Source organism: Microcebus murinus, chromosome 18, assembly GCF_040939455.1.
Source record: "Microcebus murinus isolate Inina chromosome 18, M.murinus_Inina_mat1.0, whole genome shotgun sequence".
Lineage (NCBI taxonomy): Eukaryota > Metazoa > Chordata > Mammalia > Primates > Cheirogaleidae > Microcebus > Microcebus murinus.
This window is the reverse complement of record NC_134121.1, coordinates 2,950,202-2,966,141: the sequence shown is the minus strand read 5'-3', so window position 1 is coordinate 2,966,141 and position 15,940 is coordinate 2,950,202. Positions and strand designations below refer to the sequence as shown.

The 15,940-nt window shown below is 62.5% G+C and overlaps 1 protein-coding gene across 1 annotated transcript; it reads right to left on the bottom strand.

Moving 5' to 3' along the window:
* Positions 1-6,565: 6,565 nt before the first annotated feature.
* On the bottom strand, positions 6,566-9,200 carry CBX8 (chromobox 8). The gene is made up of 5 exons (XM_012756310.3): positions 9,049-9,200; positions 8,601-8,644; positions 8,361-8,426; positions 8,160-8,226; positions 6,566-7,704 (listed from the first exon to the last, which is right to left on the bottom strand). Exons 1-5 carry the CDS (start codon positions 9,115-9,117, stop codon positions 6,817-6,819), a joined length of 1,134 nt encoding a protein of 377 aa, XP_012611764.1. The 5' UTR covers positions 9,118-9,200; the 3' UTR covers positions 6,566-6,816.
* Positions 9,201-15,940: the final 6,740 nt, after the last annotated feature.

Below are 15,940 nucleotides of genomic sequence, written 5' to 3'. Positions count from 1 at the left end.
GAGTGTTCCTTGTTTTGGTTACACTCAAAATTTGGCTAGAGGAGGCTCTAGGCCGAGAAGTTTCACTAGGGGAAGACACTTGGGGGTTGGGGAAAGGAACAGAGCTGAACCCATGCCAATCACTGGCTTGATTTGTGTTTTTTGTTTTTTTAATTAAAAAAACATCCATGTATGCCACTTCTAATTGCTTTAGACTATGGTTGTTTGTTTGCTTTCTTAAAAGAGAGAGAACAAAAGTGGGTATGTTATTTCCCTGGGTAGAAAAGATCTTTGTAGACATGGGACAGCAGCCCGGCCCCACGTTTAATGGGGACCAACCCCGGTAAGGAAACTTCTCCCGGGAAGCTTCGGGGGAAGGGGCTGGAGTCAGGAGAAGAGTAGTGCCTAGATAACCAGATTTTAACTCAAGTGCATTTCAGGATTCTGGGGGTTTTCTAACATTTTTTTTTTTCTGGAGAACTAACACTAGCATAGGTTGCAGATTTTTTTTAGACTGGTGTTAATTTATTTTGTAGAGGAAGGACATTAACAAATGTTGTCAGAAGATTTTTGTCTTTTTGTTAACTCTTAGTATATCAATAAATTTTTCAAAAAACTTTTTGGCCTGGTGTACATCGTGAGTGATGTAGAGGATCCCTGCTCCCTGCTCTAAGGTCTGCACTGCCCTCCACATGCATGTATTCATAAACTTCAGCCCGGAGACACAGCGGACTACTTTCCCCTTGAGGCAAAATATTTCCCTGGGTGTGGGCTGGGTCATTGTGGCATGGAAAAGTCACAGACTTTGGGAAAGGCTTGGCCACTTTGATAGGATGCAGAAAAAGGTGGTTTTCTAAGCAGGGTGTGTGGTTTTTATTTTGCGAGGGAGTCCCTACACCAGTGGTTCACAGCTGAGGACAGTTTGTCGTACCAGGGGACATTTGGCAGCGTCTGCAGACAACTTTGGTGGTCACCAGGGGTGGCTGAAATTGGCATCTAGCGGGCAGAGACCAGGGGTGCTGCTAAACCTCCTGCAGTGCACAGGACTGTCCCCCAAAACGGGAAAGGATGTCAGCAGAGCTAAGTTTGAGAAACCCTGGTTTAGTGGGGAGGGCGAGGAGGGCTGTAACTTGCATCTGGTGGGTAGAGAACAGGGACCCTGCAGCACACACTCCCTGTGAGACATCTCGCTGAAGCGTAATCAATGCGAAACCAAAATTCCGCCCTCCCCCACTGCACTTCCCTGCCCCATGGCCCCCCCTCCACCTCGCCCACCGGGTACACCCACAGTACCCAAAGACTCTGTGTTGGAGAGCTCCTCTACTCCTTGGATCTGCTACATGTGGCAGCACTTTAACAGGACACGGCTATAAAATTCCTGGTGAGTTGCCATGAAGTACGAGCAGCTTTCCGTCAGCTCCCAACCCGTGGCTCCTAATAAAGAGATGATTTGTGTATTATATGACCTTCCCTGCTCCTCTAAGGTCTGCACTGCCCTCCACATGCATGTATTCATAAACTTCAGCCTCCAGGGAGAATGGAGCTTCCTTTGAAGTGAAGAGAGAAGTTGGGCCTACATGTTGGGGCACTGGTCTCAGCCTAGCTGGGGCGAGGGCCTGAATGCTGTAGTTGAGGAGCAAGTTCCCACTACAAATAGAAAGGCCTGCGAGAGTTGGATTCCTGCAGAGAAGGCTGCTGCTGGGGCTTCTGTGCTTGTGGCTTCCTGGAGGCCCTGGGTGTTTTGTTGGGCAGGGGCGACCCCAGCGGTCCTGTCCTCCCGCCTTTGAGAGCTGCAGAAGGCGGCTGGGGACCGCCGGGAAGGGGCGCGGGCACTGGCGCTGCCCGGATGGACAGCCAGGCTGTCGTGAGACCCCGTTTCTACAGGGACTCGCCAGACGGGTGCCGGGTCCTGGCCCACGCCGGCCTTTGTTAGTTTCTGCGCTGCTGGTCTGATCGCCTAATCCAGCGCCTTCCCAGGAGAATGGGCTGGGCTGCAAGGGGCCGACCCGGCCCGAGGGCCCGCCCCGCGCTGCCGCGACCGGCCCGAGGGCGCCTGGCGCGGTCGGTGCAGCGCGGCTCAGAGCACTGGGCTCCGGGCGCCTGGACACCTCCGTCCTCCCCTCCGTCCTAGTGGCTCGAGGACCGGGCGCAGCGAGGACGCAGAGGGGGCGCCCATGGAAGGGGGCGCCCAGCGGTGCCTTCGGGCGGGGGCAGACGGGGCTCTCTCTGCGCGGGTGCGGAACCGAGAGGCACCCGCCTCCACGGTGGGCGGGGTGGGCGCGGAGGCAGGGGCTGAGGCCGCCGCCTGCAGAGGGCGCGCGCGCCCCGCGAAGCCCGGGCGGCCGGCGCTTTGGACGTGCGGGAGGGGAACTCGCCACCCGCGCCCGCGGGCTGCTCCGGAACGCAGTCGCGCGACCCGCACCCACGCCACTGCGGCGCCCCGCGCCCTCCGCCTCCGCGGTCTCAGGGGGAAAGCCCCGGCCCAGGCGCAGCCTCTCTGGCGGCGTTCGTCCGGAGGCTGCGGGCGGCCGCGTGCCACCAAGGACGGAGGATCCCTGCGGGGCCCCGGGCCGCCCCATCTCGGACTCCCGCCAGGCTCGAAGCACCTCTGAGCCTGGAGGACTTTTCGGTGAGAAGAGGAAACCAGAGCCTGAGCCCTAAAGGGACGGAAAATGGTTGAGATCCAACCCTGTAAGGAAAGCATAAGTATTCCAGTTCGACCAACGTTGCTGGGCCAGGCTCCGCGCGGGCGACTGCTGCAAGAGACTGCCCTGTCCTCGGGACGCGGGGGAACTGGCTTGGGCCAGAGGCGGTGCCGAGGGCGGGCGGGCCAGGGCTTTACCGCTAGTCTCTGCAGGTGTGGCGGATTCCCGGAGAATCTGCCCAGAGAACGGAAACCCGCCGAAGAAGCTCAAAGCTCAGGTTGGCGGCTGCCAGCAAACCGGGAAAAGGGACAGGGTCGGCGCCCTCCCACCTCCCGAAGCATGAGCCTGTTCCGTTGCCTCAAACACCCAAGAGTGGACAGGGGACGGTGCCCCGCCCGGCGGCAGGGGCTCGGCCGCGGGCTGGCGTCGGACCGCGCCCGTCGCTGAGCCACCCTTCCCACCTTCGACCCCTGACGTCCTGCGCCCGCTGGCCCAGCACACAGCCAGCCCAGCCCGGCTTAGGGCACGCCTTAGGGCGGCCTCAGAAGCAGACTTTGGATCCCTGGAGGCCAGCGACCCTACTCAGCGCGAGGCGCAGGTGGCTCACGTCGGAAGGGCACTCGGGGCTCTGCGACTGGCTGCCCCAGCCGAGCCGGGGCACTCCCACACAGGGCACAGAGCTGGGGAAGAGGTGGGGAGAGCTCTGCCAAGGGCCTGGCCATCTATCCCTCTACCAGAGATGCGGGGACAACGCGTGCCTGCGCCCCTCCAGGCGTGCTCCACAGACGCGCCTAGTTAACTGCTTGTGGGCAGGGCGGTGTCCGAGGGGGGCTTGGAAGCGGCATTGGGTTCAATGCGATGGGCTCTTCGGGGATGCAGAGGACGGCTTTCTTGCGCGGGCTTCACGACCACGCCCCCACTGCTGCGAAGTCCGTGGTCAGGGAGGACCGAGAACGCCCCCCATCCTCTCCCATCCCCACCTTCGCTTTGCCCTGCTCTCCCCAGACTGTCCGTTGCCCAGCTTGGCGCTCAGGCCCGCCAGGGACGAGAGTCCGGGGGACTGGGGGGCGGGGATGCGCCGGGCTGCAGCGCGGCGGCTCCAGGTTCACTAATCACATCAGCGCGCTCTGCGCCGGCTCTGAGCAGGCAGTTGCCTAGCAATACCCGCGAATCCAATTCCTCAATCAATAGGCGCGAGGCTGTGCATTTCGGGGAGCGCTGGCGAGCTTGGGTGGGTCTGGGGGGGCGGGTCCTTCGACTGCACGGGGGAGCAGTTTGGGCAGGCCGGGGCGAGAGGCCGAGAGGCACCCAAGCCTCGGAGACCCGTGACGTCCGGCCTGAGGGTTGGGCGCGCAGGGGAAACCTCGCCAGAGGAAAGGGGAACCCCGATGTCACCCGCATCCCCCGGGGGTCCGCGAATTCTGCCCAAGTCCCGGAAAAGTGCAGTCTATAAGTGAGTAAAGCCGCGCCCAAGCCGGAGGATAGTCACACCCCGCTCCCTCCCAAGCCCAGCTCTCTCCCAGCTAGGTGGGCTCCCTAGCCTTCGGCCTTCCTTCGCGGGAATCGCCCCGCAGAGGGGCCAAGGGTGCGGGGATGGGCGTGTAATGAGAGAGGAACGACCGATCCTGTCCTCCTGGGGCACCTCTTTCCTCAGCTCAGGGAACAAACCAAAAAAGAGTAAAACCGAGCCATGTCTCTATTTACAAAGTATATATTTAAACACGTAAAAAGCGGTATTGGATACAGACATTCACAACCGCAGAGGATAGTACCGAAGCTTCACTCTTGAGCAGAGGCTGAGATCGATTCGAGATTTGTACAAGTCTTAGACTTAAATAAATCCAACAGGCGTGCACACCACGCGGTTGCAGACTCCCAGCACAAGGCCCCCGGCCCCTGCCCACCCACCCCAGGTCAACGCCACGAGAGCTAGCGAGGGAGACACACGCGCATGGCCACGGACAAATGGCAGGATGGAGGGGCGCTGGGGACAGAACCAGACTGACCGGAGGAAGGTCGGAGGGAAGGGGCGAGGGCGGCCCTGGGAAGGGGGGGCTGGGAGCGAAGGCAGGAGCAGAGGGGAAGGCGGCAGCCAGGTGAAGATTTGTGTCCCTGAGTCACCGTCCACTCGGCAACTGACGTGTCCCTTCATTGAAGTTTCATCTGAAAATAGCGTCAACATTTAAATAGATACACTCGGGTCAACGGCGCTTCTTTATACAAAGTCTAAAATACCAGTTTTACAAATTTGAGCAGATAAAAATCCCCATTCCAGGGGCTTCTTTTTTTATAGGCGCAATTTGATATTCAAAAACAAACAAAATCACGTAGTACACCGATCTCCCCTTTTTCTCTCTCTTTAAAGGCAAGAAAGTCTGAGAGGCTGGCGGTGGGGAGTCGGGAGCGCGGGGACGAGGCTGGGGCTCCCTCCCGTCCCTCCGCGGCGAGGCTGCCCCACCCGGCCCCTGCCTCGCTCGCCCGAGTCCGGCGTCTGTGCTTGCTTGGCGCGCAGGGCCCCCACGGCCCTCCCCGAGCGAGCAGTGGGAAAAGTTAGGTCTTCGCTGGCCCTTTAAGGGCGGGGAGGGCGGTGAGGCTGCTGGGTCAGAGCTCGAAGGGACGGGGGTGGGGTGGAGGGGACCGATTTGTGCTTTTGAGTCAAAAGAGGGGCGCGCGTTCTGCGCCCTCGGAGCGCAGCGCGGCCCAGGGCCTGCGGGGCGGGGGCGCCCCGGCCCCACCGCCGCGCGCGGCCTCCCCCTGGCCGCCTCCACTCCCAACGCCCGCTCCTCCCTCCCCTTTGGCGGAGCTTGCGGAGTTCAAATAGAGAACACTGGGAATCGAAAAGGCCTATAAATTATAGTTTTTGCTCTTAAGAAGGGGGGGGGGGGGAGGAAGAAGCAAAAGTTCCTATGCGCATTCTTGGATGAAAACCCTGCCTCGCCCTCCTTCCCCTCGCCCCGCCGAGCGGGCGCCGGGGATGCGAGTCCTGCCGCGCCGCGAGCGCCAGCCGGGTCCTCCGCCGCGCTCCAGGCCGGCCGGGCGAGGGCCCGGGTGCGAGGCCGCCGCTGCCAGCCGCGCCCGCCGCCCGCCGCGCCTCCCTCCGCGGTCCCGCGGGGCGGCCGGGCCGGCCGTGTCCGTCGTCGTCGGAGCGCCAGCGGCCCGCCCTCCCTGCCGCGTGGGGGGAGACTTGTCCGGCTCTTCCTGGGAGGTGGGGGCCGCCGTCTCTTCTCCCGGCGAAGCTAGAGGACGCGAAAGGGAAAAGTCCACCCCAACACTTTCCTTGTACAACTGTCTCGCACTCTGGGCACTGACACGCAATCCTCCCAATTTATCCTGGCATTTCGGGAATGTAAACAGATTCGCTGGCTTTTTCTTTCTGCGGAGTAAGGAAAGGAATTGAGGGAACGGGGAGATTTCATCCACATGACACACGCGAGCTGCGTGCGGAACACGCACTCCCCTCCCTAAAGTGCATTTCCCGGTGTCGCCCTGGGGGGACCTGATCCCACCCTCCCGCGCGCCAGCCAGCCAGCCGCTTCGTACCTTCAACATCACACACGAAAAGGTTATCCAAGTTAATACTTTCCCCCTCTAATAGACTTCTTAATCTTAAAAAAAAAAAAAAATAGAAAAAAGAAAAACAGACTGACTCCACCCCCTTTTTTCTGATTGGGGAGCCAACCTTTTGTTGGCCTGGCTGGCCAATGGGAAGAGAGAAAAAATCTGGGCCCTGACTTGGTGCCAGGAATCTGGCACTGGGCTGCTGAGAAGGGAGGAGGGGCGAGGGGGGCAGGCTGCATCCCTCCAGACACCATCAGAAACCCAGGGCCCAGGCCCCCAACTTTCCTAGTGCCCTGGAGGGATGGGGCCCTCCTGCCCCAGCTCAGCCGGCCTGCCCCAACTAAAACACACTCTCTCTCTCCTCATTTAAATAAAACAACTTCAAGAGTTGAAATATATATATTTAGATATTTTTCTTAAATAACATATTTACATCTAATAGAAAATATAACTCTAGAGATAATCTTTCCAACCAAAACTGAGGGGAAGGAGGAATGAAAGGGGCTGAGGGGGTGTGAAGTTAGGGACAGGTCCAGCCAGGCGGCCACATCCCACCAGAAACGAAAAGCATTATGCCAAGCTTGAGCTCACTCTCTCCCCTGCTCTCTTGTCCTGGGCTCACCCACTCAGCAATTCATCTTTTCTCTTTAAAAAAGCCTTGGTCCGTGTTACTCTCCTTAATGGTGACGGTCAAAAAGTTTGAGGTCACGTCTGTGACCACCACCTTCTCCAGGTTAGTCAGGGAGGGGCTCCAGGACTCTTCCTCAGGGTCCCCCAGGATTCTGGCCACTGGGATCCTGGCGATGAGGGAGGGCCTTCCCCCCTGGGCCCCCATGTCCCGGTACAGGCCTCCCACAGAGCCGGGGGCACCTGACCCATGCCGGACCCGGGGGCCTCCAGGGTCTAAGGCACCCTGGCCTTTGGCCTCCAAGAAGGCAGGCCTGTGCTTTATGACCCTGGCTGGGAAGGTGTCCACAGCCAGCTTGCCCGTGGTCTCCGCTGAGCTAGGGCTGGTCACACCACACTGCACCAGGTCCGAGTCCTGCCTTCGGGCCAGCTGGATCACGCTGTGGCCTGCTGGGAACTTTCCTGCCCCTGAAGGGGTGTCGTCCAGCTTCCTGCCCTTGAGGTAGTCTCCGAGGCCATCGCTGGGTTCTCCTAAGGGCCTTTGTGAAGGGTCCAGGAGCTCCTTCCGGGGCTTGGGGCCTCGCTTCTTGGAGCTGTCCCCTGGCGAGCTGGGCTTGTCATCCACCCGGCTGGCTGCCCGCTCTCGCTCCCTCTCACGTTCCCTCTCTCGTTCCCGCTCCCTCTCCCGGTCCCGGTCCCGAGGGGGCTCTGCTCGGCAAGTGCTGCTGGTGCTGCTGCTACTCCCTGGTGGGGACAGACCCATGTTCCGAAGGCCTTCTCGGGCCCGGGAAGTAGAGGCCAGGTCCTGGGGTGAGCGGCCGGGGTAGGGAATCCGAATGCCCCGGGCTGAGTCACTTCGGAACTCGTAAGTCTTGGCCTTGGCCTTGGCCTGGGCCTGCGGGAGAGAAGGTGGTGTGAAGAGTAGAGCAGGCCCTGCCCCGCCCCCAGGACCCCTCCTCTAACCTTAAACTCCCAGCTACACTGTCTGACGCCTGGGAATTTCTGAGTGAGTGGGGAGGGGGTGGGGCTGAGAGGTGGAGTATGGGGGAAGGAATAAAGTCTGCCTGGAAGCAATCGTTTGCAGAAAGCACACTTCTTGTATTCACTCACTCGTCCATTTGGAATGGCTGGGCTGGAAGCTAAAGGAATTCTAGTGTGGCTAAGCCCCTCCCCCCAGACACCCCTTGGTGCTGCCACTACTAACTCAGTGTCACCCTGTTAGGACACTCCCTCCTAGATTTACAAAGAGGCAACATGTGTGGACACCGCATTGGCTCATAGCCCTCAGAGCCCCCTTCCCAGAAAGTAACCCCAAAATATTACTGTCCACCATTGGTACTGCCATCCTACCTTGAGGAGGAACGTTTTGGGTTTGGGTCCTCGCTTTTTGGGGCCGTAGAGCTCCATCTCTCGTTCCCTAGAGACAGAAGGAAGGGAGAAAGGGTGCATGAGTAAAAAAAAAAACAAACCAAGTGGGACTCCAGTCCAGGCTGGACAGAAGCCACCCTGCATGTTTCTAGGTGAGTGGCTGGGGCTTGGAAGGGTCTGTACCTTTCCTCAAAGGCTGCCAGCAAGCGGGCATCCAGGATGTTCTCTTCCGGCTCCCAGGTGCTGTACCTGAAGGAACCAGGAAGAAGCGGGCATCAGTCCCAGGAGCAGGGGGGCAGCGGAGGGGGTGTGTGTAACTTTTCTCGTTGCATTGTATTGTATTTCAATATAAAGGGGAAAAGAGGAAGAAAGAAACCTCCCGAGTAACAGTCTGGGCTTGAGAACTGCATATAACAGACTTACTTCTGCGACCAGCCCTTCCATTTCACGAGGTATTCCATGCGTCCCTGCGGATGCAAAGGGGAAAATGTATGTATGTGTGTGCGTGTGTGTGTGTGTGTGCATGGGGAGAAATGCATGACGAGGACACAAGAAATACATGCGAAAATGCATGCACCAAATGAATGCTCAAAACCCCACCGCCAAAGGCAGGCGCCCGCTGCACCACCCCTGCACCTAGGGCTGCACAAAGTGCATGCACCGGCATCCATCCCCCACCCCGCCCCCCACCCGTGCAATCTGTGCATCGCTGCAAGTCTAAGGGAAGCGCTGGGGCTCAGAGCCGCCGCCGCCGCCGCCACGGCCGCGGCCGCTGCTGGGACCTGGGGGAAGGGAAGCTGGGCTGCAGCAGGGGAGGAAACCGGCGGAGGGGAGGGCCCGCCGCGCGGAGGCCGAGGCCCGGGGCACCTACTTTCCGAATGCGCCGCTTCAGGAGGGCTTCGGCCGCGAACACCCGCTCCCCCACCGCCGAGAGCTCCATGTTGACTCGCCTCTTCCCCCCTCGGCCGCTTCCAGGAGCAGAAAAGCAGCAGCCAGCGCACGACAGACCATAATACTCTCCCGCTGACGTCAGTTCTCCTCCCCTCCCCGCGCGCCCGCGCCCTCCCGCGGCCCCCCCGCGCCGCTCCGCGCGCCCCCCCGCCCGCGCTTCCTCCCGCCCCACGTGTTGCTAACGACGTTGCTAGAGCCGAGCGGCCGGAGGCCTGCGCCCCCACGCGCTGATTGGCCGAGCTCCGGGCCACGCCCCTCTCCCTGTCTCCCCCGCGTTGCTACGTGACCCGCGTTCCAATCGCCAGGGGGCGGAGTCCGAGGCGACTCCAGAGACAGAGCGGGCGGGGGTGGCGGCCGCCGCCGGAAGTGACGCCGCGGGGAGGGCGGGCCCGGCCGCTGTCAGTCTGCGGAGCAGGCCAGGGGGGCCGGCTGCCCTCTGTCCTCGCCGGGCCCCCTCCCCCGCCGCCAAGTTGTCCCTCCGGTGTTGGGCGTCCCCCTCAGCTCTCGCTGGGACCCCCGCGGCGGTGTCAGCCAGGCTCCGCCCCCTCGGCAGACCCCGGCCCGCCCCACCCCCACCGCCGGGGCTCGCGCCCCCTCCTCGCGCCGCCGCCGCGCCGCACAATGCACAATGCACAGGTGCCGGGCCGCCGCGAGCCGCGCCCGAGCCGCGAGCCCCGGAGACGCGCCCGCGGCCGCTCCCGCGCCCGGCCCCCTCCCCCCGAACCGCACACCGACCCTCGGTCTCTATGGCAACGGCCTCCCCCGCCGTCGCCGGCCGGGTCCGCTAACAAATCAATGTGCCTGTGTCTCGGTCTCCTGTCGCGCGGCCCTGCCCTCGGCCACCCTCCGGGCCCCGCGAGCCGGTCTGGCTGGACCGCTCGCCCAGCGCTAGCCGCGTGCGGACCTGATGGAGGCCCGGCATTTCCCACCCGAGCCCTCCCGCGGCGGGACCCCGCGGCGCCTTCGTGCGCCTTCTCCCTGACCCCGACGCCCGCGGCCACCTGCCCCTGCCCCCCGCCCGCGCTCCGGCTCCGCCAGGCCCTGCCCCGGAGCGTCCCCAGCCGCGGCCCTGGCTGCCCTGGGCCCGGGCGTGCCAAGGGCGCGGGCGACCGTCCCCGCAGAGCCGGGGCTTGGCTGGCGTTGGGGCGCTCGGCTGGGCGCGCGTCCGTTGCCCGGGACCCCGGCGCCCGACCCGCGCTCTTCCAGTCCACGGCTCTGCCAGTGCGCGCGGCGGACGCCCCAGAAGAAACGGCGGCGCGGGGAGCTAGGGGTCGTCGCGGGGTCCGCTGCGGGTTTGGCGAGAGGGTCTCACGCGCGGAGATGGCCGGCTCCTGGAAGGGGGACGAGGGCGGGCCGCGGTGCCTCGGCGCGCGCACAGGGACAGGCACTCGCCGCCCCCCCGCGCTTGCTCGGCTCTCGGTGACCCATGGCCGGCGGCGGTGGGGACAGCAACCTCAGTCCCGGCCCAGCTCCCTCCCACCTTTTTCTTTTGTCGCTCAAGCTCCAAATCTCTACTCCCATTCACTGGAACCCGGGATTTAGTTAAAACATCGATGACCAACTAGACTGGAAGCGGTTTCCCCTGGGCAGGCCCGGGTGGGAGGAAGGGAGGAGGACAGCGAGGAGAGAGAACGATAGACGGAGCGCGACAGAAGCGGCCAGCCAAGGAGTCTGCCTTGAAGAGGCAGGACGCCCAGACCCGAAGACTGGCCTCCTGTGCAAAGCGAGGTGCGCGCGGGCGGTGGGCGCGGCGAAGCCTTCGACCCGCGGGCCAGACGTGGCGCCGGGCCCACCTTCCCTCTCGGTCCTCCCCTCGCCCCGGGAAACACGGGCTCCAGTTTTTGGCTTTGGTCCCAAACTGTACACGGTGGGCCTGGGTGGACAGTCTCATCTCTCCGGCCCGTTCTGTCCTAACGAACAGCCCCTCGACGACGCTCCCACTGCCCTGCGACCCGCGCCGGCCGCCCGCGAGAGGACGCCGACGGCCGCGTCCTTAATCATAAAAAGTCATTCCCGGTAACAAATAGTTTCGTCTGCCGGTGCCAGCGATACAGCTGTTTCTGTTTAAGCTTAAATACTTTCCAACAGTTTGGGCAGTAAAAATAAAGTCGGCCTCAGCCGCCTATAAGTGTCTGGTTTCCCCGCCCAGAGAAAGCCCACCCTCCGCCCTGGGCCCGGGTCGCTCTGCACGTCCCGCCCGCCCCCTCCTGAAAGCCGCTGCCCGCCCGGCGGGCTGTGACTGCGGGGCCGCCCCAAACCCCGCGCCGGCCGCCCGCGCTCATTGGCCGCTCCAGGGCCACTCCAGAGGCTGGAGGAGGGAGCCTACCCGGAGTGGGCTGGGGCCCCGACCCACCTGGCCTGCCGCCCTCCCTGACCCCTGGAAAGTCGCTTGCACCCGCGGAGAGTGGTGGTTTTGCTTCAGATAGGATTTCCGGAGCCCTATCCCTGGCTGGGCTTGGGCTGGGTGCCTCTGCAGACCCCGGGGTTTGCACCAGGCGTGCAGAGGTTGATGGTTTTAGTTTCACGCTGAAAAATCTCGCTCTGGTTCTCCCTCCTTGTGTTCCTTCCCTTTTCTTCTCTCTCCCATCCTTTCTTCCTTTCTTCCTGTTTCCCTCTCTCGGCCTCATTTTTCCTTCTTTCTCTAAATACCCCTTAAGCTTGAAGTGAAGAAATGAAACCCCAGCCCCTCCTCTAGGGGGTATCTGGTAATTATTTTCTCTCCTCCAACCCATTTCTCACCTCCCTCCATCTTTGTGTCTGACCGCGGTTCTTTAGGAAACGCTCGCTGGGAACAGAATTCGGGCTCTCCAGGTGTCTGCGTTTGCAAACGTCGGGGTCCCTGCAGAGCACGGGGCAAAGGTGGGACTCGATTCAGAAGGAGAGGAGAGGGCAACAGGATAAGCTGGAGTCAGACCTAAGCCAGCTCTAGGTCGCTGCAGACGTGCTCCGTCCCTCTGTCCCCCAGAGAAAGATGACCGGGAGGAAGGGGAGTGACGGGGAAGGTCCTCTCGCCCTGCCTGGCACCCTGGCACCAGCTGCCCGGCAGAGAGCAGGGTTCAGCGGGTGTGACAACAGGTCACTGGGCGACCTGGGTCCTCCACACTTCGGAGACACGCAAGAGGCGGGGGTCTGGGCAAATGGACCGGCCAGAGCTGGGCTCTGGATAGGGGGGCGTGGGGGATGCCTGTGTGCCCAGAGAGGGTGCTAGCATTCGGGTCACTCCGCCGAGTGTGGACCGGGTCCCTTCGGACCCGCAGCTGGTGGCACTTTCTTAGGAACCATCGGAAGGAGGATTCTCACTCCCCAACTTTTTTATGAACCGCCCCCCCATCCCCTACCACTCAATTCTCCAAACACTTCCCTTCCTTCCTCCATACAACCGCTGTCCCCGTTAAAAGTTAGGTAATGGCTTTTCCCACGTGAACCTCCCAGGAGTAAACAGAGCCTGGAAGAGCGAGAACACACCGCGCTTAGTCCCGTCGCCGGCGGTCCGCGGCCGCCAGGTTCGCGTGCGCCGCCTCTGCAGTAAATAAGGTAACTGCTTCCTATTACTTTAGCCCCATATGGCTGCAATTTGAGTGTCTTTGGAGACTGTGCGTGTGTTGGGGGGGGAGTGAAAGTGGAAATCAAATGCTCTCAGATCGCATTTTTATGAAGGAAATTGTTTGCGATTCTCTTAACCGCCCACCCCCACCTCAAGAGCTGCCCTGTTTCTTTGTTTACAGAAACGCGGGGGCCCGTCCGCCCGGGGACACCTGCTTACCCTCAGTCCCTGGTTCTCCCTCCCTATTCCTCACTCCTGCGGGTGACCCGGGCGGGCGGCCTCGACTGGCCTTCGCGACTTCCAACCTGCTCCTGGGAGCCCGCCCAGCCCTCGGCCCCAGCCACTAGACGGCGCGGGACCCTGCACTTCCCGCCCCCGCCTTCCCTTCCGCGAGCCCGGAGGCCGCCGAGGTCTGGGACCCTCTTAGGCCTCCCGGGACCCGCCGCCCACCGGCGCGTCCTCCCCGCGGGAGGCCCGAGGCTTGGCTCGGTCGGGGGAGAGGGGCAGAGCCGGGCGGCCCGGCGGGCGCTGGGCTCGCGGTGGCCGGCCAGCCAGCCCAGCAGGCCCGAGCGCGTGCTCTAGCTCGAGGCTGCGGCCCGGCCTCGGCTCGTCCTCGGGGAGCGTTTCAACTCCGCGGCTTGGCGGGCGTCGGACTTGCCGGGTCGGCGTTGGCCGCGCGCGCGAGCGCGCGGGTGGGTTTGGAGCCAACCGCTGGACTCCGGCGGGCCGGCGGCGGGGCTGTGAAGCGAGCGGGGCGGCTCCGGGGCATGGCTTTGCGGGCGGTCGCCCGCCGCGTGTTTGGCGGCTGTGGTCGGTGGCTCGCCTCCCGCAGCCCGGGAGGAGCCAGACGGGTGCCCTGCTGCTCTGCTGCTCTGCTCCCCGACGCCCAGCCAGCGCTGGGTGCCTTCTGCTGCGGGAACGCCGCAGAGGTGACCCGACACTCTGGGAAAAGGTCAGAAGGCCTGGCCTGGTCCGGCTGGCGGGAAACTGGAGGTGAAGCTGCCCAGGTTTCTTGGCTCCCACCTTTCCTGTCCCGCGCCTTGCCCTCCCTGGTAGACATTCAGATCCTCCTAGTTGGAGAAGCAGTAGAACCGGCTGGAAAGTGTAAGAAGGGGCTGAACCCTTTACGATGGAATGCGACAAGGTGCACACGCTCTGGATGGAGGCCACGTGACCTTTGGCTTCTGCCTTAAACTACAGGAACTGAAATCAAACCTCCTCCCCTCCCCTCCACGGGAGGAAAACCTCTCCCTGAAGTTAAGCATCATCTACCGAGCAGTTGCTCTATGTCCAGTGCCTGACCGCCCCGCAAAGGAGTCACCACCACCAGGTAGGAAGCTGTGCCACCCCCACCTGAGAGAGGAGAAACTGAGGGACAGCCAGGCCGAGTGCCTCGTCCAGAGGCACACCGCAGGGGTTCCGCCTGAGAGGCCCTGAGCCAGTAGTCTCCAATACCCCACAGCAAGGACTTTTGGTCGCTCCGGACATTTCACTTCCTCCAGGGCTCCAGGGAAGAATTTGAGGTAAGAAAGAGCTGGTGGGATCTCTTGGAACCAGCCACAACAATGGCCCTAGCAGGGAGACTTCTCAGAGCCCTCAGCACAAAAGATGAGGCTGGAACAACAGAGACAGGAGGGGCTTCCAGAACCTTCAACCCCGCTGGAGGCTGATGTCGGTGGGAGTCTTTGCTTTTCCTTTACCGAGGAGCATAGTGACTAGAAATGTGAGCTCTGGGGCCAGCCTGCCTGGGTTCAAATCCACTTGCTAGCTGTGTGCCCTTCTGCAAGTGACCTAACCTCTCTGTGCTCCAGCTTCAGTAAACTATCAAAAAGGACTATTAGCATGCTTTCCCCGACAGAGTCCACGGGAGGGTTAAATGAGATAGGATGTCAGCACCAGCACGCTGTCAGGCACAGGCAAACGCTCGGCAAGCCTTCATTATTACTGTTACTATTTTGCTATTACTGGCGTCCTGGGACCAGGACAGGCTAACGGGATCCAGCGGTTCTGGTTTGGGTGACTTTCCCCAGGGGAACCCAGTGTCAGCTCAAGCTGTCACTGCTTCCCAGTGAGGGGCACCCACGGAGAGGGGGCGCGGCACGCACCTATCCTCCCTGGGAAACCCACTGTGTGCCGCTCAGGCGCAGTTTAGATTCGTCCCTTGCGGCGTCTGCCCCCGGACGGGTTGGGCCCAGTGGGCTGGCGGGGAAAGCGCTCGGGCGGGCCCTCGGGGCGCGTAGGCCAGGCGCGCTGCCGGTGCGGTGCCGGCAGGAGCACGCGCACAGCGCCCGAGCCAGCACGCATGCGCGCCGCGGGGCGGATTTCCACTGCCAACGCGCGCGCACACACTCAGCACGCGCGCGGGCACACACCCCTTCCCAGGAAAGCCGTCTGGTGTTGCTTGCAGAAAGCCGGCTCCGGGAGCCCCGGGGGCCCCTCGGGGAGCAGCGTGGGCTGGAGAGCTGCGGCCTGAAAGGAGTCCGGAGTCGCTGGGTCTGGACGCTCTGGGGACCAGGGACTCAGATAGGACAGACACTAGGCACAGCCAGGGGCAGAACTGCGAGAGTCGAGGAGGAGGATGGGCGGCAGGGTGTGGCGGCAGAGCAGCCTGGGACAAGTGGGTATCCCAGCGGTCAAGGTCTTGGAGCCCCACCCGAGATGAGGGTGTTAACAGAAGCCCCCACGCCCAGGGCGCGCGGCCTCTGCTGCCTCGTTGCTGGCCCCGACTTCTCAGCCCCTAGACGGCAGCCTGTGGCTCAGCATGCCCCAGGCGGAGAGTTTGACCCCCGCTTCTGTCTGCACCGAGGGAGGCTTGGCCTACCAGTTACGGGGCCGGTCCGCGAGCGCCCCTCCTCCCGAGACCCAGCGCCCCATCGGGAGGGAAGGGAGCACCCACCGTCCCACGGGAAATCTCAAGGCGAGGCTGGCCCAGGCGAGGAATGGTGGCACCAGAGCCTGCGGGCAGCGAGGTCATCCGACTCCCTTGGCTGCCTTGAACCCGAGCTCCGCCAGGGCTGGGGCTTCAGCCGCCAGCTGTGCTGGATGCCACAGTCCTGCTCCTGCTCCGGGACCCCCCGCAGGCTCTCCCCCATTCCAGGGAAGCTCCAGGAACGCCTCGGACTCTGGCGCTTGGCGTTCTTTCTCATTTCCTACCCCGCCCCCAAGCGGAAGGAATTGAAGTGACTTTCCGCTGGGATGCCCGGGACCTTGAGTTAGTTCCAAACTGGAAGTCCCTAGGTCAGTGACATTCCCTTGCCAGTGGTTCACA